Source organism: Pan paniscus, chromosome 15 (genome assembly GCF_029289425.2).
Source record: "Pan paniscus chromosome 15, NHGRI_mPanPan1-v2.0_pri, whole genome shotgun sequence".
Taxonomy (NCBI): domain Eukaryota; kingdom Metazoa; phylum Chordata; class Mammalia; order Primates; family Hominidae; genus Pan; species Pan paniscus.
Genome location: NC_073264.2, coordinates 32,200,912 through 32,225,525, shown reverse-complemented (window position 1 = coordinate 32,225,525; position 24,614 = coordinate 32,200,912). Strand labels below are relative to the sequence as shown.

General features: G+C 40.4%; 2 protein-coding genes across 5 annotated transcripts in view; one reads left to right on the top strand and one right to left on the bottom strand.

The window, feature by feature from the left end:
- STRN3 (striatin 3) overlaps positions 1-4,562 on the top strand; it is a 130,352-nt gene extending 125,790 nt beyond the window's left edge. For all 4 annotated transcript variants that reach the window (XM_008974696.4, XM_034937383.3, XM_034937384.3 and 1 more), the window contains 2 exons: positions 2,716-2,802; positions 2,885-4,562. In XM_008974696.4, the coding sequence (XP_008972944.2) occupies positions 2,716-2,802; positions 2,885-3,054 (257 nt within the window). In that variant the 3' untranslated portion in view covers positions 3,055-4,562. The remainder of the gene's footprint in view (positions 1-2,715; positions 2,803-2,884) is intronic.
- A 3,256-nt stretch (positions 4,563-7,818) lies between these two features.
- COCH (cochlin) lies at positions 7,819-23,974 on the bottom strand. The gene is made up of 12 exons (XM_008974698.4): positions 23,845-23,974; positions 23,464-23,520; positions 23,333-23,380; positions 20,708-20,864; positions 19,491-19,624; positions 18,949-19,011; positions 17,936-17,980; positions 17,698-17,845; positions 13,779-13,882; positions 12,815-13,041; positions 12,123-12,639; positions 7,819-8,821 (listed from the first exon to the last, which is right to left on the bottom strand). Exons 2-12 carry the CDS (start codon positions 23,495-23,497, stop codon positions 8,646-8,648), a joined length of 1,653 nt encoding a protein of 550 aa, XP_008972946.1. The 5' UTR covers positions 23,498-23,520; positions 23,845-23,974; the 3' UTR covers positions 7,819-8,645.
- Between the last annotated feature and the right edge of the window lie 640 nt (positions 23,975-24,614).

Genomic DNA, 24,614 nt, shown 5'->3' with positions numbered 1-24,614 from the left:
GGTGAGGGTTAGTTTAGTGCACAGGCTGGAGAGCTGGAGTTAAACTTGGAAAATTATAGCATCCTTAAAGAAATGTGTAGCTCTTGTATTGGAAAAAAGTCTTTTGGTTTAGAGATGTTAAACTTAGGAGATAGAGGATCATTCTCAAGAGAGAAGTTTGAACTAGATCTGTGAATTGAAACTTACCATCAAGGCTAGGTGTGATGGCTCATGCCTGTAAACCCAGCACTTTGAGAGACTGAGGCAGGAGAATCGCTTGACACCAGGAGTTTGAGACCAGCCTAGGCAACAATACGGGATTCTGTCTCTACAAAAAATTTAAAAATTAGCCAGGCATGGTGTCGTGTGCCTCTAGTACCAGTTAAGTGAGAGGGTTGCTTGAGCCCAGGAGTAAGGTTGCAGTGAGCCATGATGGTGCCACTGTACTCTGGCCTGAGTGACAGAGCAAGGCCCTGTCTCAAAAATACAAATAAAATAAATTTTAAAAATAAAACTTACCATCACAGATTTAACATAAGGAAAGCTAATGATACCTGGTATTTAACCCCTAATATTTTGAAAGTATTGTCATGGAGGCCAACCATTTTATACACTGTGGTCTTTTATAGGAATTTTGAGAGGAGTGGATTCTAGAACTGGAAGATAAATTATGTTGAACTAAACAATTGAAGATAGTTTGTTGAAGACTTTTCTGTTCTTTGGGCTAGGAGAGTAGAATTTCTAAGACTATTTTGTTTATTACTCTTAGTATTAATGAGAGTTGTGGTTTGAAATGAGAGACTTTAATTTTGTCTTAAATTTTTGACTTTAATTTTTTTAAATTTTGTCTTCAACTGATAAGTGTTTAATAGTGCTGGAAAGTGATAGGACTTTTCTTCTTTTTTGAGACGGAGTCTCACTCTGTCACCCAGGCTGAAGTGCAGTGGCACGATCTCAGCTCACTGCAGCCTCCACCTCCCGGGTTCAAGCGATTCTCCTGTCTCAGCCTCCCTAGTAGCTGGGATTACAGGTGCTAACCACCACACCCAGCTAATTTTTGTATTTTTAGTAGAGGCAAGGTTTCCCCATGTTGGCCAGGCTGGTCTTGAACTCCTGCCCTCAGGTGATCTGCCCGCTTCGGCCTCCCAAAGTGCTGGGATTACAGGCATGATCCCCCACAGCTGGCCTCCTATATTACTTTTTATAGGTTTTTTGGAGTGTATTTTTGCACATTTTATTATGTTGTGGTTTTGTATTCAGGTCAACAGCTATAGCCCCATCACAAATAACAAAACTAGACCTCTTTCATATCCTAGTGTAGAGTATCATCATGGGACCAGAGGCATGGCTAATGATTATAACTAGAATTTTGGAAAAAGCCTCTATCTTTCATTAGGGACATCCCAGGCATTTGAGTAATAAAGACTCATTGCTGAGTGAAAGGGGAGTAACTTATAAAAGTATCAGTATTTATATTTTATTGCCTGCCTAGTGAATCAGTTTATAATGCTTTCTATCCATCCAAAGCATATATTACCATTGCAGGATGCCCTTGCCCCAAAGTGTTTGTGCAATACAACTTTGTGTTCACAACTTGTCTTTTAAATTCTACTTGCTGTTGAATTCCATTTGCTTGCCAAATCTTCACTGAAGATACTCATTAAGTCACATTTTCCAGAGCAGTGTTTTTGTTAATATCTGGGGAAATCTAGAGTAATTTGTTTACTCCTTTCTTTTTTAGAGTATGTAAAATGATTATATTTCAAAGGATAAGTGAACTGAACTTGATAATGGAATGTTTAGGTAGAAACATATTTTCTGGTGATTTATTTATTGTTAGCCCAGTATATAAAATAGTCTTAAGGTCTTTCACTGACACTTTTCCTTCCTTCTTCCCTCCCCTCCCCTCCCCTTCCCTTTCTTTTCTTTCTTCTCTTTTCTCTTTCCTTCCCATTTTCCTTGCCTTTCCTTTCTTGACAGCATTTCACTATGTTGCCCAGGCTAGCTAGAGTACAGTGGCCACTCACAGGCACAGTCATAGTGCACTGCAGCCTTGAACTCCTGGGTTCAAGTGATTCCACGACCTCAGCCTCCTGAGTAGCTTGGAACTACAGGCACACCTCACCACACTTGGCTTATTTAATTCCAGTTTACACGATCTTGAGCCTTTGATGCAATCCTATTGTCATTGCTTTACAGTGTCTATCAGATATTGTCAGATACATGTTACACAGATGTCTTTTTTAGGAGTAATTATCAGAGAAAGTTATGCATTTGAATTAAAATTCTCTTGAAAACATTACCGTAGTGGTGGATGTACCCTTAAAACATTATATTAAGTGAAAGAAGCCAGACACAAAAAGCCACGTATTGTATGAGTTCACTTATACGAAGTATCCAGAATAGGCCAGTCTATAGAAAGAGTCGATTAGTGGTCAGGGGTTGGAGGGACAAATAGGAGTGACTGCTTAATTGGGTATGGGGTTTCCTTTTCCAGTGATGAAAATGTTCGGAACTCTAGAGAATGGTGATGGTTGCGTAACATTGTGAATGTTCTAAAAGACACTGGATTGTGTACTCAGATGTTTACAGTGGTAAATTTTATGTTGTGTATATTTTACCACAATAAAAAAGTTGCTATAATGATTGTTTTATGTTGATGCTATATTGTAGTTTCTGTTCTCTCTAGTTAGTATTTGTGAAAACTTAATCAGTTCTCTGTTATGTTTTGTTTAGGTAAAATGATCCATTCTATGGTAGCTCACTTGGATGCTGTTACAAGTCTAGCAGTAGATCCTAATGGAATCTATTTGATGTCTGGAAGTAAGTCTTAAAGTCCTGTACTGCCCACAAACTTTATAAAAGATTGTTAACTCAGTAACAAATTTTATTTGTTCTTTTACAGGCCATGACTGTTCCATCAGATTATGGAATTTAGACAGCAAGACATGTGTGCAAGAAATAACAGCTCACAGAAAGAAATTGGATGAATCAATTTATGATGTTGCTTTCCACCCGTCAAAAGCATATATAGCTAGTGCAGGAGCTGATGCTCTTGCCAAAGTATTTGTATGAATCAACAAAAACTTGCATCGTAACAAGATTTGCTTGGACAGAAAGAGGGTCTGCATCACTGCCATCAGAAAGGTTACTGATATGACACTACATGTGATCTGCCTGGTGAAGGCTATTTGGGGCAGGCACAAATTGGTGGAAATCACATCTTAATGTCAAGCTCATTAAGTTAACTGTAATTACTGTATTTTGTGGGACAAAGAAAAAAGGACTCCAGTATTTGTGGCCTGTACTGGATGTGAACTGAGCGTATATCTGTTTTTAGGTGTCTTTAAGCCAATGTGGAGTCTGATCTTTCAAAAAAGTTTTTTTTTTTTTTCTTCTTCTTTTTTTTTTTTTGGACTCTGTGTGCTGCCTTAGGGGTTAGGAATGTGGTGCTCTTGTTGGGGGAAGTGAGCTCCAAGAGTAGCTTTTTTTCATCTCTTAGTGATCTTCTGTTTATTGGTTGAATGCCACAGATTCCCTTTTAAACTTATTTTGCTTTAAAAAAAAAAAAAGAAAAAGAAAATTTAACTTAAAATATTTTAGCATTAGTTGCACAAAATGTTTGGATAAAATTCTAGTTTTTATAAGTCTTTTTATATATTTAGCCTGTCACAACAGTGCTCAAGATTGTATTGAAATTTTTCTGCATTATACAACCCTAAAACACAGAGATCTCACTGACCCGTTGCCCTGTAACCACTTTCTTTCCTTCTTTTGCCTAATACAGCTCAACTAAGTCCTTCCATAAAGATGCTAAATAACTTTCATCATCACATAAATGTCTTCATAAACCAAGGACTATTAAGTGTATTAAAATGAAACCGTGGGGTTTAGTACTCCAAATGAACTCTTAAAGAAAAAAAACTAATCTTGGCATCCTATCACTATGTGATATTTTGTACATCTTACTGTATTTACAAGTTTATTTATCAAGGATTATCCATCTTGCTAATGGCCTATTATTTATTTCACTTTTTGTTGGTCTTTATATCCTTTTATTAATGTGCTAAAGGAACCTGTATATCTATTTTGGAACTCTTTGAATAGTCTAAAATAGACTAAAAATGGAGTATTTTATAGTTTAAATTACAAACCAAGGTGGTTCCCCTAAGATATATATCTTGGTTTACCATGATTCCAAACAAAACTAACTTGTTTAAAAATATTTGGAGTAAAGTTTTATTTGCATTACAAATAGGATACAAAAATAGTTGAATCAGGATACAGAAATCTGCTGTGTTTTGACTAGTTATCCCTGTTTTATTTTTTTAGATGTGCTTAATTTTATGGTGTAACTAAAGATTTTGTTTGTGTAATGCATGATTAAGACAATAAAGTATTTTTTCTAGTCTTCCGAGAAACTTTTCTGATCAGTTTGCGAGTTTTGATGAGTTTTGTAAGGTTTTTGTTTTACAAACTATGAATCAGCAAATTTTTAAGATTGTACCACATAGCAAACATACAGCTGTTGAAAAATAATGTATATAAAATGCATATAATAAATATTAAATTGTGTACCTGTATGTTACTGTTGGCTACATCATTTTGTGTTGAATAATAAAGTGCAATACTTTATTCTCCATAATTAAACTAGGAAATGGAGATTTCTTAGTGAGTCCTTCATTTTTATGCTGTTCTTTCAAACTTTGTCCTACTTATTGATATTCTAATAAGAGTAGATCACTAACACTATTAATAATGTCTAAGTATTTCACCCCACTTGAAGATTAAGAAAAAGTCTTGCATTAAATTATGCAATTCAAAATAACCCCCAAAAATGCACAGGTGCAGTTTTAAATAATTTGCTTAGACATCCTGTTACATTATTAAATCTGAATTTCAATTAATGGCAGTGTTGTTCTATTTGCCATACCTGTTCCCACAAAAAAATTCAGCAAGGAATAAACTACATTGAATATTTAGGTTAGTTGGTGCAAAAGTAATTGCGGTTTTTGGCTGGGCGCGGTGGCTCAGGCCTATAATCCCAGCACTTTGGGAGGCCGAGGTGGGTGGATCACGAGGTCAGGAGATCAAGACCATCCTGGCTAACACGATGAAACCCCGTCTCTACTAAAAACACACACACACAAAATTAGCCGGGTGTGGTGGCAGGTGCCTATGGTCCCAGCTACTCGGGAGGCTGAGGCTGAGGCGTGAATCCGGGAGGCGGAGCTTGCAGTGAGCTGCGATCACGCCACTGCACTCCAGCCTGGGTGACAGAGACTCCATCTCAAAAAAAAAAAAAAAAAAACTTGTGGTTTTTGCCATTTGTAATTGTGGTTTTTGCCATTTCAATGGCAATTACTTTTGCACCAACATGTTAGTTAAAAGTTGTCTTATAAATAATGTTAAACAATATTTTGAAACTTTTCTTCAATAAGGTAATATCCTTTGTCTTTGAAGGGAATTGCAGATGAAATTAGAAGGGAACACTAGAAAACTTACGTGTGAAATTCAATTTGAATGCTTGCTGCTGTTGCTGGGGGAAGAAATTACATTGTACACTGAGAAATTTTGTCATCTACCGTAAAAATCTAAGTGGCAATTTTAGTCATTGACGAAAATCTAAAACTTTTCAAGTTTTTTGGTTTTTTTTTTTTGAGATGGAGCGGAGTTTCACTCTTGTTGCCCAGGCTGGAGTGCAATGGTGCGATCTCGGCACGCTGCAACCTCCGTCTCCCAGGTTCAAGTGATTCTTGTGCCTCAGCCTCCCAAGTAGCTGGGATTACAGGCATGCGCCACCATACCTAGTTAATTTTGTGTTTTTAGTAGAGAGAGGGCTTTACCATGTTGGTCAGGCAGGTCTCAAACTCCTGACCTCAGGTGATCCACCCGCCTCGGCCTCCCAAAGTGCTGGGATTACAGGCGTGAGCCACCGTGCCCAGCAAGTTTTTTTTAAATACCATTTTTTTTGTTTTTCTGAACTGAACATTCAACTAAAGGACAAATTAAAGGGGGTACTTTTCTCCTCTTCTGTTTCTTCTTTTTTGAAATAAAGAATAAGTTTTTCCAAAGCTAGAATTGTTTCTAGCACCTATTCCAACCCAGTACATTATCATTGATCTGAAATGTGATGATTATTGGAATGCATAAACATTGACGTATTTTGGAATGTATTAAAACTGAAATGGATAAAAATTAGTATATGTTTATTTTGTTCTATCTCCTTTGGTTGTATTTTTCTCTGCAGTATTAAACATTTGGAAGAGACTAAAGGTATGCAAAAATAATGTCTTATTTTCATTATGTGTGCTTCCATTTGACACATGGGAAATTAGATTAATTTCACTATTAAATAGTACTTTATACAAATCTTAATATGTTGATTTCTTCAATAGTTAATCATATTCTGCCTCTCATTTCATGTTGTTTTTCTCATTTCAAACTAGGTAACTTACCTGTTGAAGACTAACATTGCATTTAATGCATTAAGTTATAAATGGGCCAGCATATTTGAAATCTAAGCATGTTTGCTTAAGTTGGATTGTAATATATCTTTCCTTTTTACTCTGTCTCCTGTAAATAACCTTTATCCTGATTATGTTTACTTACATAATTATTGATAGTAACCTACAGTTCTGATTTCTGCTGTCTTGCTGCTATTCCCTGGTTACTTCAGGTGACTCAAAACTTGGTCCTTTATAAAATTAAAGAAAAAACCACTTTCTTAAAAGGGCTAATGAGTGGTAGCTGGGTTTTCATTAGAGCTTAATTTTCCAAGGGGTTCTACTCCTAGCTGAGAGTTTTTGGTCTACTTACTGGGGAAAAATCATACTATGCTAAACCCAGTTTTTATGATGTTTAATTAAAATTATCCCTGTTACATGATTCAGTCATGTTTGAAGCATTTTATAAAAGGGGAGGTTGTCTTCTCAAACTCTATTTTCAAATTCAAATTTTTATGTAGTGAAAAAGTCAATTCCAGTTTGTTTCTCCCTGCGTGTAGTCCTTTTATTCCTCTTATGCAGGGTATAAAATTGTAAGACTCAGAAGATTTACTGGAGTATATTATTCTAACCAGTTAACACCTTTTTCAGGGGGCTTAGGTGGATGAGAGGAGGAGATAGGACCTATCTTTAGAAAAGACAGACAAGGTGGGATGATAGAGCACCTCTGTCTTTTGGGAGAGGTCTTGGTAAGCGAATCATCTAAGTCACATTAAGGGAGTCCTGGATGTTCTCCTTTCATAGGAACCAACTTCACAAGCATTTTTAAGTAAAAAATGATGTCAATTACAAAACATTTCTGGTGAAGCAAGTACTCAAAAATATACTGTTTAATCAGGTAGTGGCTGTGTATAATGCCTAGGACAGTAGGTATTCAATAAACTTGTGTCTTTTTATTTTTTTTTTTATTTTGGAGATAGGGTCTTGCTCTGTCACCCAAGCTGGAGTGCAGTGGTGTGATCATGGCTCACTGTAGCCTTGACCTCCTCGGCTCAAGCAGTCCTCCCACCTCAGCCTCCCGAGTAGCTCAGACTACAGGCATGCACCATCCCACCCGGCTAATTTTTTTTTCTTTTTTGTAGAGGGGGTTCTCACTATGTTGCCCAGGCTGGTCTTGAATTCTTGGCCTCAAGCAGTCCTCCTCCTTCAGCCTCCCAAAGTGCTGGGATTACAGGCATGAGCCACTGTGCTTGGCCTCAATAAATAATTGAATCAAAGAAAAAATATTCTTGGTATTATTACATGATTTAAAAAACAATTCAGATTGGTCTTTCCACATGAATTTTTACCATATCCTCAGGGGAGACACTTGCAGTAATAAAAGTAAGCCAGCTTACAATAACTCACTAGCAGTTTTATTGCTTAAATATTCAAACTACAATATTTTTTCTGCAGTTATTTGAAATGTCTTTGTCTTTAAATGTTTATAAGCAGTCAGTAAATACTTCACCAACTTAACTTTTAAGTACTTAGGTGACTTAGAATATAAGCCAAATATATCTATATACATATGAAATTAAGGAGAGAAATAGAAAAATACCTGGCAATCCTGCTCTCTTATTCAGTGTGATATTTTTAGTCATAAGTTGTTATGAAAACACACTACAAAAGCAGTTTGATACAGGTCTCCTTTCTATATCCAGATGTTATAGTCTGCAGTAATAGCTAGCTATTATTGATTGGTTTTAAGAAAATATCCACTTGGGTCAAAATATGTATACCTGAACCATGTTAAAGAGCTGTGTTCATTTAAGTTTCTCTTTTCATTTTGCTTATATAATCAATACAGAATGGTTAGAGAACGAATGTTGCTTTTGGTCTAAGTATCAGATTCTTTTATTGAGCTATGGAATTTGCATATCTGTACATTTAGTAGGCATGGTTAGAACTCTTAAGGTTTTAATCCACATTATCTCCTCTTTCCTGAGTTTCTAAGAGCCATGATTATGAAGCCTCAGCAGTGTTTTTAACAAAGTACACTGTGAATTGTAACCAGAAGGCAGCGGCTTTAAAGGAGTGCTTATTTGCCTAAATGGCTGTTGACATACTTAATAGTTTTGTATCTGATTCTAGTATGCTAAAGCATTTCAGTATTATGAGAATACAATTTACACACTGGATCCCCTTGTACTTTTTCTTTCAGTTGTCAAAATGTTACCATTATTGCTGGGATTCTAAGAAATCTCTACAAATGCCTCTGATGACATCAGAAACAATTGGTTCTAATCCTGTGAACTCTCTTGTGAAGAAAGCATGAGACTCCTTCGGTTTAGAAGCCATATCTTTCAGGTCATCCAGAGGTGCCCAAGCCACACCAACAGAGAAGATAGTGATTCCTACAATGAAAACATTTTAAAGTGAATTGAAAATCAGGTCTAGCTAATATATGGAATTATGTCTATATGTTTTCCATACACTGTTACATAGTTGCAGCGAAAACTGCTTACTAATTTCTGGACAATTAAATCCCCTGAACAAATTAAGTTTTCACAGTCATTGTGACGAGAGTGGCAAAAGAGTGGTCCAAACCAGAGATTCTGCTATATCTGTAATTCACCACATTAACAGGTAAGTCATCACTGATAAGAAATAATTTGATAAAGTTCAATATCCATTAATGACAGAACACACCTATAAACTAGGAATAGAAGAAAACTTTTAACCTGATCCACAGTATCTTTTTTAAAATCCTACAGTAAATGCAGATGGTGAAAATTTTCCGTATGAGGTTGGCCTGCATCAAACAGTATACTGGAGTCAGAGTCACAATCCATTAAAGCAAGGAAGAATGGCACAAGAGATGGGATAAGCAAATAGCAAAAGTGTTCAAAGGTTGCATTGTTTGAGGAATGGTGACTAGTCCTCTGATAATGAAAAATCCTCTTCCATTTCAATCTTTATATTGGCAAACTGTCTAATAATCAGAAAATGTCAGCCTATAATCCCAAAGCAAAACTAGTGACTAAAAAGTACTGCCCAAGAGGGATCTTATGAAACTGGAGTAATTTCTTCCAGTTTCATTGAGGTATTCTATTTCCATTCACTTTAGTTACTAGAAGGCTTTTAGTACAACTGTACATTTAGGGTAATAATACGTTAGTTGGATTCACCCCAATCCCAATTGTAGAAGTTTTCATTTAATCTTTTTTTTTTCTCAGACAGGGTCTGGCTCTTTTGCCCATGCTGGAGTGCAGTGGTACAATCAAGGCTCACTGCAGCCTCAACTTCCTGGGCTCAAACGATCCTCCTCAGCACCCCCATCCTCGAGTAGCTGGGACTGCAGGCGCATGCCACTAAGCCCAGCTAATTTTTAAATTTCTTTGTAGAGATGGGGTTTCACCATGTTGTTCAGGCTGGTCTCATCTCAAACTCCAGGGCTCAAGCGATCCATCTGCCTTGGCCTCCCAAAGTGCTGGGATTACAGGCATAAGCCACCACACCTGGCCTCATTTAGCAGATTCTTAGTGTAAAGTACCATCTATCTAATGCTGGGTGCAATTTTCTATAACTTTTGGAGTTTCTGTAATAGTTTTCCTCTACAGATCTAAGGTTTCATTCCCCTTCTAGTGGTATACAGTGCTCAGAGTGGTAAATACCTAAGATATGCAGCAGGTTTAGATGATGTAAAAGCTACTTGGAACAATGTCCAATTGTTCCAGTCTCCTTTTCCTGACTCTCACTCCCTGGTTAAAAAAAAAAAAAAAAAAGTCAAAATATTTTTTTCCTCCCCCTCAGTTTTCCTCACTTCTTTTCAGTTCTACATTCTAGTTCAGATTGTTTAGCTCAAGCCCAGCATATAATTACAGTTAAAAAATAATAATCACACCACTGTACTCCAGCCTGGGTGACAGAGCAAGACCCTGAAAATAAATAAAAACTGTTGTGATCTACCCCTAAAATCCTACCCTATTGTCTGGCTTTTGCAACTTTCAATATCACTAAGGGATAATTTTCACGAATCAATATTGGTGTAGTCCAGCCTCCTGAACTTTAATCAACCTAATCACTTTATAGCCTGAATACAATCCTGTTAACTATAAGTTCAGTAAGCTAAGTATTAAGGAATATGATAGTAAACAGGTCTTTACTTCACAGGCTAGTTGCTGATGTATAAAAAATACTTTTTACAAGGTAGATGTGGAACTTAAATTGCATGTGTTCTCTGTTTTAAGAATAATCTTTCATCAGTATCTGTAAAAATATGTGAGTACATTGGCAGAGGTACTAATGTGTAGAAAGGAAAAAGGTTATGTCATTAGGAATTAAGTAGGGAAAATGAGGTACAGAAGAGTATTTAAAAAAGCAAGTCCATTGATTCTTCCCTCCTGTCACTCAGTTATATCCTCAGAAAGGGAATCTTAGCTTTTTGTTGGCCTATTTGATCTCTAACACATTACGTTAATGTCTTCAGGAACGAGGCCTGTGCCAAAAGTAATATTAAGGCTGGGGTGAGGAAGAAAGAAACCCTTCTTATACCCTTTCATAACACCAGAGTGTGTTTTTATTATCTTAAGCGGGGGGGGGGGGGAAGTTTTTTGTTTTTTGTTTTTCTTTTTGAGACAGAGTCTCACTCTGTCGCCCAGGCTGGAGTACAATGGCACGATCTCGGTTCATTGCAACCTCTGCCTCCTGGGTTCAAGTGGTTCTCATGCCTCAGCCTCCTGAGTAGCTGGGATTACAGGTGTATGTTACTACACCCGGCTAATTTTTGTATTTTTAATAGAGACTGGGTTTTACCATGTTGGCCCGGCTGGTCTTGAACTCCTGACCTCAGGTGATCCCGCCCACCTCAGCCTCCCAAAGTGCTGAATTACAGATGTGAGCCACTGCACCTGGCCAAGGAAATTTTGATGGGATAGGTAAAGTCTATGGGAGACCTTATCTTAGGAAACTCATGCCAGACAAAACTTGACTAAAATAAAAGTTAGGGTTGGGTGTGGTGGCTTATGCCTGTAATCCCAGCACTTTGGGAGGCCAAGGTGTGAGGATCGCTTGAGCCCAGGAGTTTGAGACCAGCCTGGGCAACAAAGTGAGACCCCCGTCTCTCCAAAAAAAAATTTAAAAATTAGCCAGGGGCAGTGGCATGTGCCTGTCGTCCTAGCTATTTGGAAGGCTGACACAGGAGGATTGCTTGAGCCCAATAGTTGGAGGTTGTAGCTCACTACATGCCACTGCACTCCAGCCTGGTGACAGAGCAATTACCTGTTTCATACACAAGAAAGTTAGGATAAATTACTGAATGGCAGATTCATGGTAGGTTATAAGCTGGCTATTTGGAGATACAGTCCAAGTTTGAGCTAAATATGAGCACCTTAATTGTATATGTATAAGCATATTTCCTTAATGTGACATGGTTCTCATGGCAATTCTCCCAACAATACAGTGGTTAGGAATGTGCACTCTGGAGCCAGAATGCCTGGGTTTGGATCTTGGCCTTGCCACTTACTAGAAATGTCATTTCCAGGAAGTTTGCTTCCTTATCTGTAGAATGAGATGAGTAGGGCTGCTTTAACAGTTAATATCAGGTAAAGCCACAGGTGTTTGTTTAATGAAATAAATGCTTAAATTTTTATTTACTCCTAAATTCACTGAACCGTTTTTTCTGTTCCCTTCTCCTATAAAGAACAAGGACCTTACCTGCATCATGTGCAGCAGCTGCAGGGCCTTGGACATCATCATAGGACTGCCCATCTGTGACAATTACTAGGAAGTTCTTGTTGGGGCTCTCCCTTATAGGGCCAAACACATTTCTAACAGTAAAGGAAATGGCATCACCAGTAGCTGTTCCACCACTCATATAGCGGATGTTTCTGATAACAGCTAGGACATTCTCTTTGGTGCTATAGTCAGTGAAACTGAACTCCGTGCGCTGATCATAAGTAAACTGTACAGCAGCTATCTTGGCACCAATGTCTGAGATTTCAAAAGTCTTGGCTATGTTGGAAACAAATTCAAGCATGAGGCGGAAATTGCTATCTCCAACACTGCTGGAGCCATCAATTAGAAAGGCAATGTTCACTGAGTTATAACAGGTCTTGCTGCACATCATTTGTTCATGAGTGCACAGCTTCTGTACCAGAGGCTTTACGTATTTTGTGGTGCCAAACCAGTTGGGCATGTGGTAAGAGAAGAAGCCATTATTCCGACAGACAGCCTAATGGGGGAGACACATAAAAGATATCCAAAAGGATCAAAAGTTGTTTCTTCTTAAAAACTGGAAAATCCTGAATGTTTCAAGTTAATCTAGATAAGAGGCAGTCAGCACTGCACTTAGAGGTCCAAAATGGAATACCCATCACTGTAACAGAAGATAACCCTCACCACTTTACCTTGTCAACAAATGTGACATCCTGAACCATCCCCAGTTCTTCAGGGATAGGCTTGGCCACAGAAACTATAAATACATTGACACCAAACTCTCTGGCCACAATGCCTGCTTCCTCGATGTCATCAGAAGGCCAACCATCAATAAATACCACCACCACTTTGGGGATCCCTTTTCTTACTCCAGCATCTACCGTGAAGAATTTCTGAGCAGTATGCTTCAAGGCTTTTCCTAAATTTGAAAAAGAAGCAAACAAATAGCCTTTACCACTGCTCAAACCACATTTCTGTTTCCCTGTAGCATTTGATGCTGCAAAGTTTAAGAATTATATATAGAACTGGCAGTGGGGCGGGGCACACAAAAAAGAATTATATAGAACCCAGTTCTGTAACAGATGCATCAGCTGGGAAAGTTTAATTATCTACCAGGCCTATTTATCTTCACAAGCCATATTAGTTCCCCCTCCACCTCCTAGAAGCCTCACATTTGTTTACCCCACATCAATCGCCAGTTAGAAACACAAAACTGATTCCCACTTCCATGCATATGCTCTCTATGTAGTCCTTTGGTGACTGATTAGTACCTCTAAGAAGTCTCTCTTCAGAGTCAACAGTAGTGCTACTCATTCTTTCTGCCACATCTGCATTCATTAGATAAGTCTGTTGATTTTCACTTCTTTTTAGCATTACAAAGAGATACTTCTCCAATGTTATATCTAGTCAATCCAATGTATGAGAATTCTAAATCACCATGCTTTATATTTTTTAAAATAAGAAATATCAACACTTTGGTATACTTCCATTATAAATTGAAAATTTATCTCAGATGATCAAATGCAGACCTAGCCAAGATTTCAGTTCCAGGAGGATTTCACATCTGCTCATATAAAATAGCATAATACTGTTTTACATGTCTGATCACTGATAACCCTCTCCTATGTTACATCCCAGGTATCAAAATCTACTTACCTGTATTGGAATTACCCCCTCTGAAACCTACTTCCTTTATGGCAAACAAAACATCTTTGGCTGATGTAAAGTTTTTCAAGTAAAATTCTATTTTGGGATGTTCACTGAGTGGAAGAAAGAAAATGTTATTCAGGGAGAATTAGGTAAAATAAGCAACATTACATGCCTTAAAAAACAGTTTTAAAACCAGACAACACACAAGTTTCTTTCTTAATTCCATAGTACATAGTCAACTGAGGCATTGCATCCTTACTTGAATTATTGGAGATATTTCAGAGGTGTAACAAATAATTGCCATATTGAGGATTTATTATATTCTGGGTAATAAGCCAAAAGCATAACACATGTAAAACCTCATTTCATCATAGCTCTATAAGGTTGGAATTATCCCAATTATGTAAATGAAGAAACTGAGTCTCAGAGCATTTAGGGAGTTTGCCTGATGAAACACAGCTGCATTTTAAGTTCAAGTTGTCTGGCTGCAAAGTCCATGCCTAAACTATACAGAGAACTTGAAATCGGGCTTGGCTCAGAGCCTCGGGTTTAACAGAAGTCCGCAGAGTTGGGCACCAGGTAGCTAAACTAAATGAGGAAGTGGCTGGGTATGAGACTAGGGTCTGTTCCAGTGTGGGGCCCCAGAGGCTCTAAGTAGTGTGGATCTATTAACTCAGAGCTCTCTGTTCAGGAGAAACAATTTCATTGATGTGACAGTCAACATTTTTTTAAAGGGACAAAGGTGAAATGAATTATAAAGTTACAATATTGAGTTTTTCTTATAATGACAATGACATTTGTGGACCTTAAAATTATGTGTATTGTAAGAGTTTTGAGATCTCATTTCCTATATTTAATATTAAAGGAATTTCAGCTCACTTTTATATAACTACTCTGTGTTCAGCAGAGACCGTTTTGAGTATAAACAACCACAGCACAATCTGTTGTGTTTAGTTTCTAGATGAGTCAGTATTTCCTAGTGCAAAATTTAAGATCTTAGCATTATCAGTAGCCATTTTATTCAAGATTTTTTGAGGGAGAAGTAGAACACTGACTGTATTTCTGCATACATACCTGATGGAATATTGGGTCATAAAATCAGATTTCATGGGTTGAAAACCTTTTCACTTGTGGTCACTTTTCAACTATCCAGATTATGACTTATGAAATTAGTCTCATTTTTGTATCCTTGATATATTCTGTTCTTTGACTTACATATAAACTTGACATGGTTTACCTATTCTAATGGTCTTTCTAAAACAGAAAAACTACAAAACTTTGTATGAGTCTACAAGGTAATGAAGAATTCATCTTCAAAAAGAATTGGGTCAAAGTAGTCAGAAAAAAGTACAAGACAAAAAGTACTGCAGGGGAATTTGCCTCATGGGATGTTAAAATGTGCAATAAAACTGTGATAATCAAAGCAGCGTAGAAAAAAATATGTAAGGATTAGCATATGAATCAAAGAAATAGACTTGCTCAAACTCAGGTATAAATGTGATACCATAAGTCAATGAAACAAGGAACACATTTTTTTTAAGGGTGAGAGACAAATGGTTAAATTATGTTAAAACAGTTAAATTTTCTTCTCATGCCAAAAAAATTCTATCTAATCTAAGAGCAGAGCCACTTGTAAAAAATAACAGAAATGAAATGGAAATTAATATTTGTAATAGCACTGTTTATACAACCTTACACACTGCTGATAGTAGTTTAAACTACTTCACCTTTCTAGGAAGCAATTTCGCTATTTATTTGTTTTTTTAGAGATGGGGTCTTTCTCTGTTGTCCAGGCTGGAGTAGAGTGGTGCCATCATAGCTCACTGCAGCTTTGAACTCCTGGGCTTGAGAGATCCTCACACCTCAGCCTCCTGAGCAGCTGGCACTACAGGCATGAGCCACTGTGCATGGCTCAATTTCACTATTTATATCAGAGGCTTTAAGTCAGAACCTCACTTTTAGAAATCTAACCTGATGAAATAATCAGAGATGGGCACAAAGATGATATAAGGATGTTCATCACAGTGTAGTGTGTAATGTAGTGAAGAAATAATAAAAAAGAATGACTAATCATGCAGCGGAATATTATGAAATATTTTTGATGAATATTTGTGATATGAGAAAATGCTAAAAATACTAAAGGATGAAAAAAACAGGATGCAGGGCATTTTTAATAGTCTGAGTTTTTAAAAAATAATACAGTCAAATATTTCCTTAAAATACTGAAGGGGCCAGGCGTGGTAGCTCACACCTGTAATCCTAGCACTTTGGGAGGCCGAGGCAGGTGGATCACCTGAGGTCAGGAGCTCGAGACCAGGCTGGCCAACATGGTGAAACCTTGTCTCTACTAAAAATACAAAAATTAGCCAGGCGTAGTAGTGCACACCTGTGATCCCAGCTACTCAGGAGGCTGAGGCAGGAGAATCACTTAAATCCAGGAGGCGGAGGTTGTAGTGAACAAAGATCGTGCCATTGCATTCCAGCCTCGGTGACAGAGCAAAACTCCGTCTCAAAAAAAAAAAAAAAAAAAAAAAAAAACCATTTTATAGTGATTATCTCTAGGGCATATGATTTAGAGCATTTCTTTTTTTGTGCTCTATGTATTTTCAAGCTTTCTATAATAAGCATATTCTATTTCTAAAAGCAATTAATAAATAAATATTTATTTATTTATTTTTATTTTTATTTTTTGAAACAGAGTCTTGCTCTGTTGCCCAGGCTGGAGTGCAGTGGCACGATCTTGGCTCACTGCAAGCTCCACCTCCTGGGTTCACGCCATTCTCCTGCCTCAGCCTCCCGAGTAGCTGGGACTACAGGCGCCTGCCACCACGCCTGGCTAATTTTTTTTTTTTGTATTTTTAGTAGAGACGGGGTTTCCCCGTGTTAGCCAGGATGGTCTCAATCTCCTGACCCCGTGATCCACCTGCCTCGGCCTCCCAAAGTGCTGGGATTACAGGCGTGAGCCACCGCACCTGGCCAGCAATTAATAAATATTTTTAAATGAATAAAATAGAAAGGTCGTGCTTCAGATCACCAACCAAGAGAATATGGAAAGAGCTAAAAAGAATAACAGAATAGGGAGGTGGAATAGACATATCACTGCTTCTTCCTTCAGAAGAGAGAAATTAGGAATTGAGCAGAGTAGATAAGCAGAGGTGACTTGTGTAAGCAACAGGACTCTCCAGTCTACCTTCTGGTTCTTATATAGATAGCACACAGTTTTCTAAATTCTTTTATTCCAAAAAGGAGGCACTCAGATCTACTCAGTCTGCCCAGGCAGTCTTAGATCCTGAACGTACAGTTTGGGAACCCAGTGTGTCCATAACTCAAATGTTTATACTGAACTGACATGTACCCACTAAAAGAACTGATCATTTGTCATCATTCAAGACTCATTCAAATCTCCTCTCATTTGATTTTTTTCTTTTCTTTCTTTTTTTTTTTTTTTGAGACATAGTCTCACTGTTGCCCAGGCTGGAGTGCAGTGGTGCAATCTTGGCTCATTGTAACCTCTGCCTCCCGAGTCCAAGTGATTCTCCTGCCTCAGCCTCCCAAGTAGCTAGAATTACAGGTGCATGCCACCACATCTGGCTAATTTTTGTATTTTTAGTAGAGACGGTGTTTCACATGTTGGCCAGACTGGTTTTGAACTCCTGACCTCAGGTGATCCACACACCCACTTGGCCTCCAAAGTGCTGGAATTACAGGCGTGAGCCACTGCACCCGGCCTCATTTGATTTTGAATGTATCCAACACAAAGAAATGATCAATGTTTGAGGTGATGGATATGCTAATTACTCTGATTTGACCACTATACATTGTATGTATGAAAACATCACTATGTACCCCATAAGTATATATAATTATTATGTGTCAATTACAAAAAATTTTTTTTTTTAATCTCCCATTTTAACAAGGTTGGTACCTGGCTTGAACAAGGCCCACATGTGGTCCTTCTGTTCCAATTCCCAACATTAGAGCCACTTTTCCAACAAAATTCTTCTGTAAATTAAATCGGCGCTGCCCAATATTAAAGCTTCCATCAATCAGAAATGCAATGTCTGCTTTACAATCTGCGAACAACCAAACCAGTCCCCTCATTAGCAGTCTCAAGAGGAGGGAGGGAAAATGCTACCTTCCCAAATGGAGATCTTGATTCTTACCTTTATTGCCAGTTTTCTTCTCGGGTGTTTTCTTTAGTCGTTTACCTGAAATAAAAGATGCACTTGGCATTAACAAAAGGAAGACAGTTACATAGCAAGAAACCCACATGGGGAGAAGCTCATAACAACAGAGTGCCATTCTTGAAAGAACTTTTTTAAAAAAATTAATTTCCTCAGGATTTTCTGGACTAGGGAAAGCAATGACCCAACAAATAAACAAATCAGTATGTAGGCCTACATATTTGATATGCCCTAATCCAGGACTTTAATACCCCAAACCCACAGGTGAGGCAGGAACTCAACAATAAATCCTAATGTTCTTAATATCTTTGACTTTAAAACTGCCATCGTCATACAAAAGGGGATCCCTGGCTATTTCTTACAATAGACACACATTCCTTTTAGTCACATGACAGTGCAGTAATTAAAGGAATTTAATGAAGCAAATGGAACTAGAAGTTCATGGTACTTTGACCAGTTCTTAGGCGTGGTTTATCAAATCTGGGAGAAAATAGGACTTTTAGAGAATTATTAGGCTGGGTGCAGTGGCTCATGCCTGTAATCCCTGAACTTTGGGAGGCTGAAGTGGGAGGACTGCCTGAGGTCAGGAGTTCAAAACCAGCCTGGGCATCATAGCTAGACCTCTGTCTAAAAAAATAAAAATAAAAAAAATAAAAAATAAAAAAAATTGGCTGGGTGTGGTGGCATGTGCCTGTAGTACCACCTACTCAGGAGGCCAAGGTGAGAAGATTGCTTGAGCCTAGGAGTTTAAGGCTGCAGTGAGCTATGATTGCACCACTGTACTCCAGCCTGAGCAACAGAGTGAGACCCCGTCTTTAAAATATACACATAATGAATGTTTCCATATGTAATATACCAGTAAACTTAAGGTATTTGCTTTGTTTCTCTTTAATATCAAATTTCTTTAAGAAAAGCTTCTACCAACAACACGTTTATTCATAACTTCCAAATGCTGTGCCGGGCAACTAGGAGATAGGTTTCATAGTTCATACCTGTTGGTGGATGTGCTGTGGACACTGCTTGTCCTGTGGCCTCCTGTGTACTACTTTTGCCTTCTGTTAAAATAAAAATAAGCTTATTTTTTTCCTTTTCCTTCTTTACCAAAGTATTATGAATCTAATTTAGAGCTCTCTACAATGACAAATGTAATAGGGTAATGGTGATTGTAGTTACAAACATCCTGCTGCATGCTAGTTTCAGAGAACCAAAATGCTTATCCATTATATCTTCAAAGGATCATCAAAAATGTATTTAGTAGTTTTTCAGTTCCTTGGTAAGTGTCCGGGCATTCTGACTGCAAATAATTCAAGTTTCTATTGCCATCATCTGCCAGTAAGATTGTCTTCTATTCACCCAAATTTGGCTTCAGTGGGTACTTGACCCCTCAGTCTAACCTAGAGTTTACCTCTATAGGTCAGCTTTAGTCTTGATCACAGGTTTTTCCATCAAGGTTAAAGAGGCTGAGCTAAAAAAAGCAGAAAACGTTTGGGGGGGTGGGAGAATATTACAGAATGAGAACAATAATTATACCTACTAGTTACTGTGAAAGAAGCAGACCATCTAGAAAGCATTTGAGACTGGATGCCATTGGCATCTACTGAGGAATAGTTTTCTCGACCAGGTAGGCTATAGACTCGTACAGGTCCCCCTGAGTTGCTGATTACTCCCCTGTAACACAAGAATAGCAGCTGAGATGCTATCCACACTTTTTCAGGGCATCCCACTGACTTATAGTGCCATGTTGTATCTATTGCTTTGATTAATCAAGAAAATAGCTCATCAGGGAAGTCATCTAAAGATTCTGCTTTATTTATTTATTTATTTGATGGCGTCTTGCTCTGTAGCCCAGGATGGAGTGCAGTGGCGCGATCTCGGCTCACTGCAACCTCCACCTCCAGGATTCAAGTGATTCTCCTGCCTCAGCCTCCCAAGTAGCTGGGATTACAGGCATGCACCACCATACCTGGCTAATTTTTGTATTTTTAGTAGAGACAGGGTTTCACCATGTTGGCTAGGTCTCGAACTCCTGACCTCAAGTGATCCATCCGCCTCAGCCTCCCAAAGTGGTGGGATTACAGGCGTGAGCCACCACTCCCAGCTGCTGCTAGCCTTTTAAAAACTTGCTTACACAAGAACAAAATTTGCCTGGAAAAAAAATGGTTTTGTGCTGTTGAACTTCTTAAGTGTTGATAAGAACACATTTGTAATATCCCATTACCCACAACTTAGAAATTCAGAGCACCAAACAATTTTCCTAAGATACTCACTTTAGCTACATGCCTTTGGACTGAATTTTTTTAGAAGTATTATACTGGCTATTCTACTGCAGGATAGCATGGCACTTGCTAACAATAGTCACCTTGGGCAAGATACTTGACAACTCTCTGAGTTCAGTTTCTTCATCTGTAACTGGAGTAAAATTCTACCTACCTTGTAGAGTTGTGGTGGAAGTTAAAACAATAGGTGGCACATAGTAATAACTCAGTAATATATCACATGATTAGGAATGTTTTGGAATCATAGCAATCTAGCCATCAAGAGGTAATGCTATTTGCCTTTTGTCAGAAAGCTTTCCATGTGTATTTGGTGTTTCAAGTATATCCAGGAGAACCATGAAAATATATCCATTATCTGTGGCCACAATGGCAACAAAAGAAAGAATGCAGGGAGGAAAGGGATCCAGATGGGTAAAGCAGGAAAGGAAATAATCACGTTTGCATTTCTCTCCCACCCTGGTGTGTTTGGGCTTACCTGTGGACAGCAGCCCCACATATGCTCGATACAGAAGCATATACTATGTTCCCATACACAGAGAATTCCTCAAGAGGGCAGCCCCCTGGGCAGAGGACATCTGCTTTCTCTTTCCTGATGTCCAAGCCTCTGGTAAAACATGTGATAGCAATGGGAGCTGAAGAAAAAGGAGATAATATTGTAAGCATTCTTAGGACTTCTTGGGGCATAGTGGTGGGGAGACTACAGTGTGAGATTTAAGTTTTACTTCCCTAATTTCTACACTTCTAGTTATGACTATTGACTTATATACCCTTCCATACCATTCCAGATTTTGGCAAGCCACAAGGTTGTTTTCCAATTTAATATAGTCCCCAGCCACTATAAAAGTCTAATGTGAAAGTTCTGGGTTTTTATTTTGTTTTTGTTTTTGAAATGGGGACTCGCCAAGTTGCCCAAGCTAGGCTCAAATTCCCGAGCTCAAGTGATCCACCTCCAACTCCCTAGTAGCTGGGATTATAGGTGTGCCACTGTGCCTGGCTTCTCAGTTCTTAACCAGGTTGGAAATACATAATAGGAACTATATCTGAACTAGAAAATAAAAGTCATTTAATATTAATTATAGAAATATAAAAAATCTTGGCTGGGCGTGGTGACTCATGCCTATAATCCCAGCACTTTAGCAGGCCAAGACAAGAGGATTTGCTTGAGTCCAGGAGCTCAAGACCAGTCTGGACAACATAGCAAGACCTCATCTCTTCTAAAAAAAAATTTTTTTTTAAATGACCACACGTGGTGGTGCATGCCTGTACCCTCCGCCACTGGAGAGGCTGAGGTGGGAGGATTGCTTGAGCCCAGGAGTTCAAGCTTGCAATGAGCTATGATTGCATCACTGCACTCCATCCTGGGTTACAGAATAAGATCTTGTCTCCAGAAGAAAAAAAAATTTTTTTAAATCTCAACTTTGATGACGCTATGTACACAGTTGCTTGAGGTAAAGATAGTAAATCTGGATTGAACCTTTGTGGAACATTTTCATAGACATATGCACAAATCAAAGCCATCCTTTCCTTCATAGGACCATTTATCCTAGTTAGCCTACAAATGCAGATCCTTAAACTCACACATTAAGGAAGCCAACAAAAAGATGCTTAGATTCACAGAAAGTTATCTAACTTGATTGTTCATTTTATAGATGAGAAAATTAAAGCCGTGGGGTTAATTTGCCCAAACAACATTCTACAACTCCCGAAGGACAGAAAACAGAAAAGTGAATCCCTTCAGAATACAGCATTTTTATCTTAATTGAACCTGATTATTTCTGCTCCAGATCTGTCCAGAGAGATTTATCAAGCAGCGGATGCATTTTTAGAAAGCACTGTTAATATTCTCAAGTTTTACACTGTCAACCTAACAAAGAATCAGTTTTTACTATAAATGATGCTAGGAAGAGACAAGCTCTTGGCAACAAGTAACAAGATAACATAATACAACATGTTAATTTGTGAATTTACTGTCGATACTAAATTGAGATTAATGTTATTAAATGCTATTTTTCAAACATGGGAAGTTGTAGTTATCCAAACCTTTTTAAAACATATATTAATTTTAAAAACCTTTTTTTTCCAAGGCAGAGGAATACTTTCTGGCCATACTGTCCAACTGAGTACCTTGCCTGTGACAAGCACCCTCCTCTGTGCCCTTTGTGGTGACAGGTACCTTACATTCCATGGAAGAGAGGAAGGATGCAGGCGCAATGCCCATTTCTTAGCTCTGAAGCAGTCTAGAGAGCTGAGAGGTTAAAATCCTTACCCCTAAACAGCCTCATACCTATCATCAAACAGCCTTAATCCTTCCTCCCATTTTCCGCTGAGATGGGGGCGGCATCGGAATCCGGTGCCAAGACCGACCGCCTTTAGTTGCGAACACTGACTTTTGTTAAGTAGAGCGGGAGAAATACAGCCATGAGGGATACTTAACCCTCATTCCTACTTTCAAGGAAAACAAACGGTAGCTCTTAGGAAAGCGTTGCCTTTTACACTGTGGAAAATACACCAAACCACACACCCATACCCGGACCTCTACACGTGGTACAAACTTTTTAAACTCTCTAGCGTGTAGAGTGAGACCGCGAGTGCTTCTGATTATAGGGGTTACACCTAGAAACATAGCTAGCGAGTCAAACAAGGTGGGACGGCGACGTTCGCCTCCCTCTCTCTCGGCTACGGCAACCTGAAGTCGGGTCTGGGCGGCTTCTCCTCCACCCCCAAACGCAGCAGAGCCCAGGACTGGTGCGCTCCTCGGTGAGGCTCAAGGAGTCCTCCTTCCTCGACCTCCTGTTGCCGGCGCTCAGCGGGCCCGGGGTCTGGGGCTGTGGGTGGGCCTGGAGGAGGCCTTCTTCCTAGTGCTCTGGGAGAACGTCCCCCCACTGGACCCCAGGGGCCCCCTACCATGGGAGAAACAGGTGAGCAAGAGCAGATCGGCTGCAGGGGTTAACGCGGGCGCGCCACGCGGCGGCTCCAACCTTCGCGCCTTCCTCCTCAGGCGGTCGGGCTGAAGCCCAAGGGGCTGGATCTGAGTCCCGCTTGTACCCGCTGGTGCTCAGCCCCTGCGACCGCCTGGACGCACCCCAGCTCCCCCACTCACCGGCTCCCTCGCTGCCCGCGGGCCCCGGCAGCAGCAGCAGACACACACCTGCGAAGAGAGAAGCGTGAGGGCTGGCTCCAGCCTCCACCCAGCGGAGCAAGGGGCCGGGGTCGTGAGGGGCGCGCACCCACCGAGGCCGAGAGCCGGGATCCAGGCTGCGGACATGGTGACTGATAGGCTGCTCACACCTGGGAGAGAGGGAGAATGCGGGCAAGGCCAGGGTGCGGGAGGCCCCGCGCGTCACCTCCTCAGAGCCCCGCACCCTTCGGACCCCCGGGCGCGGCGCAGAGGAGAGAGGACACAGACGACCTGCTGCTCCAGGCCAGCGCCCCTCTAGGTCTGGGAGGCGCCTCGGCGGCAAATCGAGCCAAGCCCAGGATCAGTGTGCAACCCCGCACCGCGGGGAGGCGGGGGCGCCAAAACGACCACAGACAGGCTGGGAGCGACAAAGAAACAGGGACAGAGGCGTCAGGGATCCCTCGCACCCGCGCCCGCTGCCCGGGGCTCCGCACCTGCTCGAGATCCACCCGGCTGCGCCCGAGTGCGGAAGGCAAGGCCCCCGCGGCCGCTATAAAGGCTGGGCCGTGCGCATGAGCACTGTGCGGGGGGCGCGGGAGGAAGCGCGGGAGCCGGTCCCCCGGGGCCCGGCGGCGACCTTCCAGCTCCGCCTTCGCCTCCTGCCGGCCCCGGGGTGAGGCCGGCGCGGAGGCGCCTCCTCCAGCAGCGCAGGCTCGGCCACCTGGACGCGGCGCCAGTCCCTAGAGGGGGCACGAAGGTCCCCGCGCCGGCGTCTCAACGAGTGTGGAGGGCCGGCGGCCCCGACGGCGGCAGCAGCAGCGGCCTCGCCAGCCCTGCTCTGCCGGGACGAGGGCTGCTGAGGCAGCGGCGGCCGCTACCCGCCCCACCCAGCGAGGCCTGGAGCTTCTGAGAGCTGTCAGGTCCACGCGACTTGAGAACCGAACTTCTCAACTTGGTGCTCTCGTGGAAAGAGTTCCTACTTCTGAAATAAAACCACCCTAGGTTTGGTAAACGCATGCCGCATTTTCGTTAGAAACCCTGTCAAATGACTGCTAGCTCGTTGGACCTTAGGGATTCTGCCTTGCGCCTTCGTTTCTGCTGGAGTCCTACTTTCCCCAGTGGTTCCATTTGTGCTCCTGCCTAGAGCCACGCGTGTGAGGTGGCCCTGACCCCAGCAGCCGGTACCTTTGCTTCTTTCTCACCTCAGGAAGAATTTATGCCTGATTGCCTTTCGAAATTCCCAGACTTGGTGTCTTGTGACTGC

Bases quoted from the DNA above. Each gene is read 5' to 3' on its own strand.
- COCH (XM_008974698.4), bottom strand. From the start codon at position 23,497: ATGTCCGCAGCCTGGATCCCGGCTCTCGGCCTCG. The intron at 20,865-23,332 runs GTGAGTGGGGGA...CTTTTTCTTCAG, and splicing joins CGCGGGCAGCGAGGGAGCCG to CTCCCATTGCTATCACATGT. The intron at 17,981-18,948 runs GTATGAACTATG...CTTTTATTTCAG, and splicing joins CACAGCACATCCACCAACAG to GTAAACGACTAAAGAAAACA.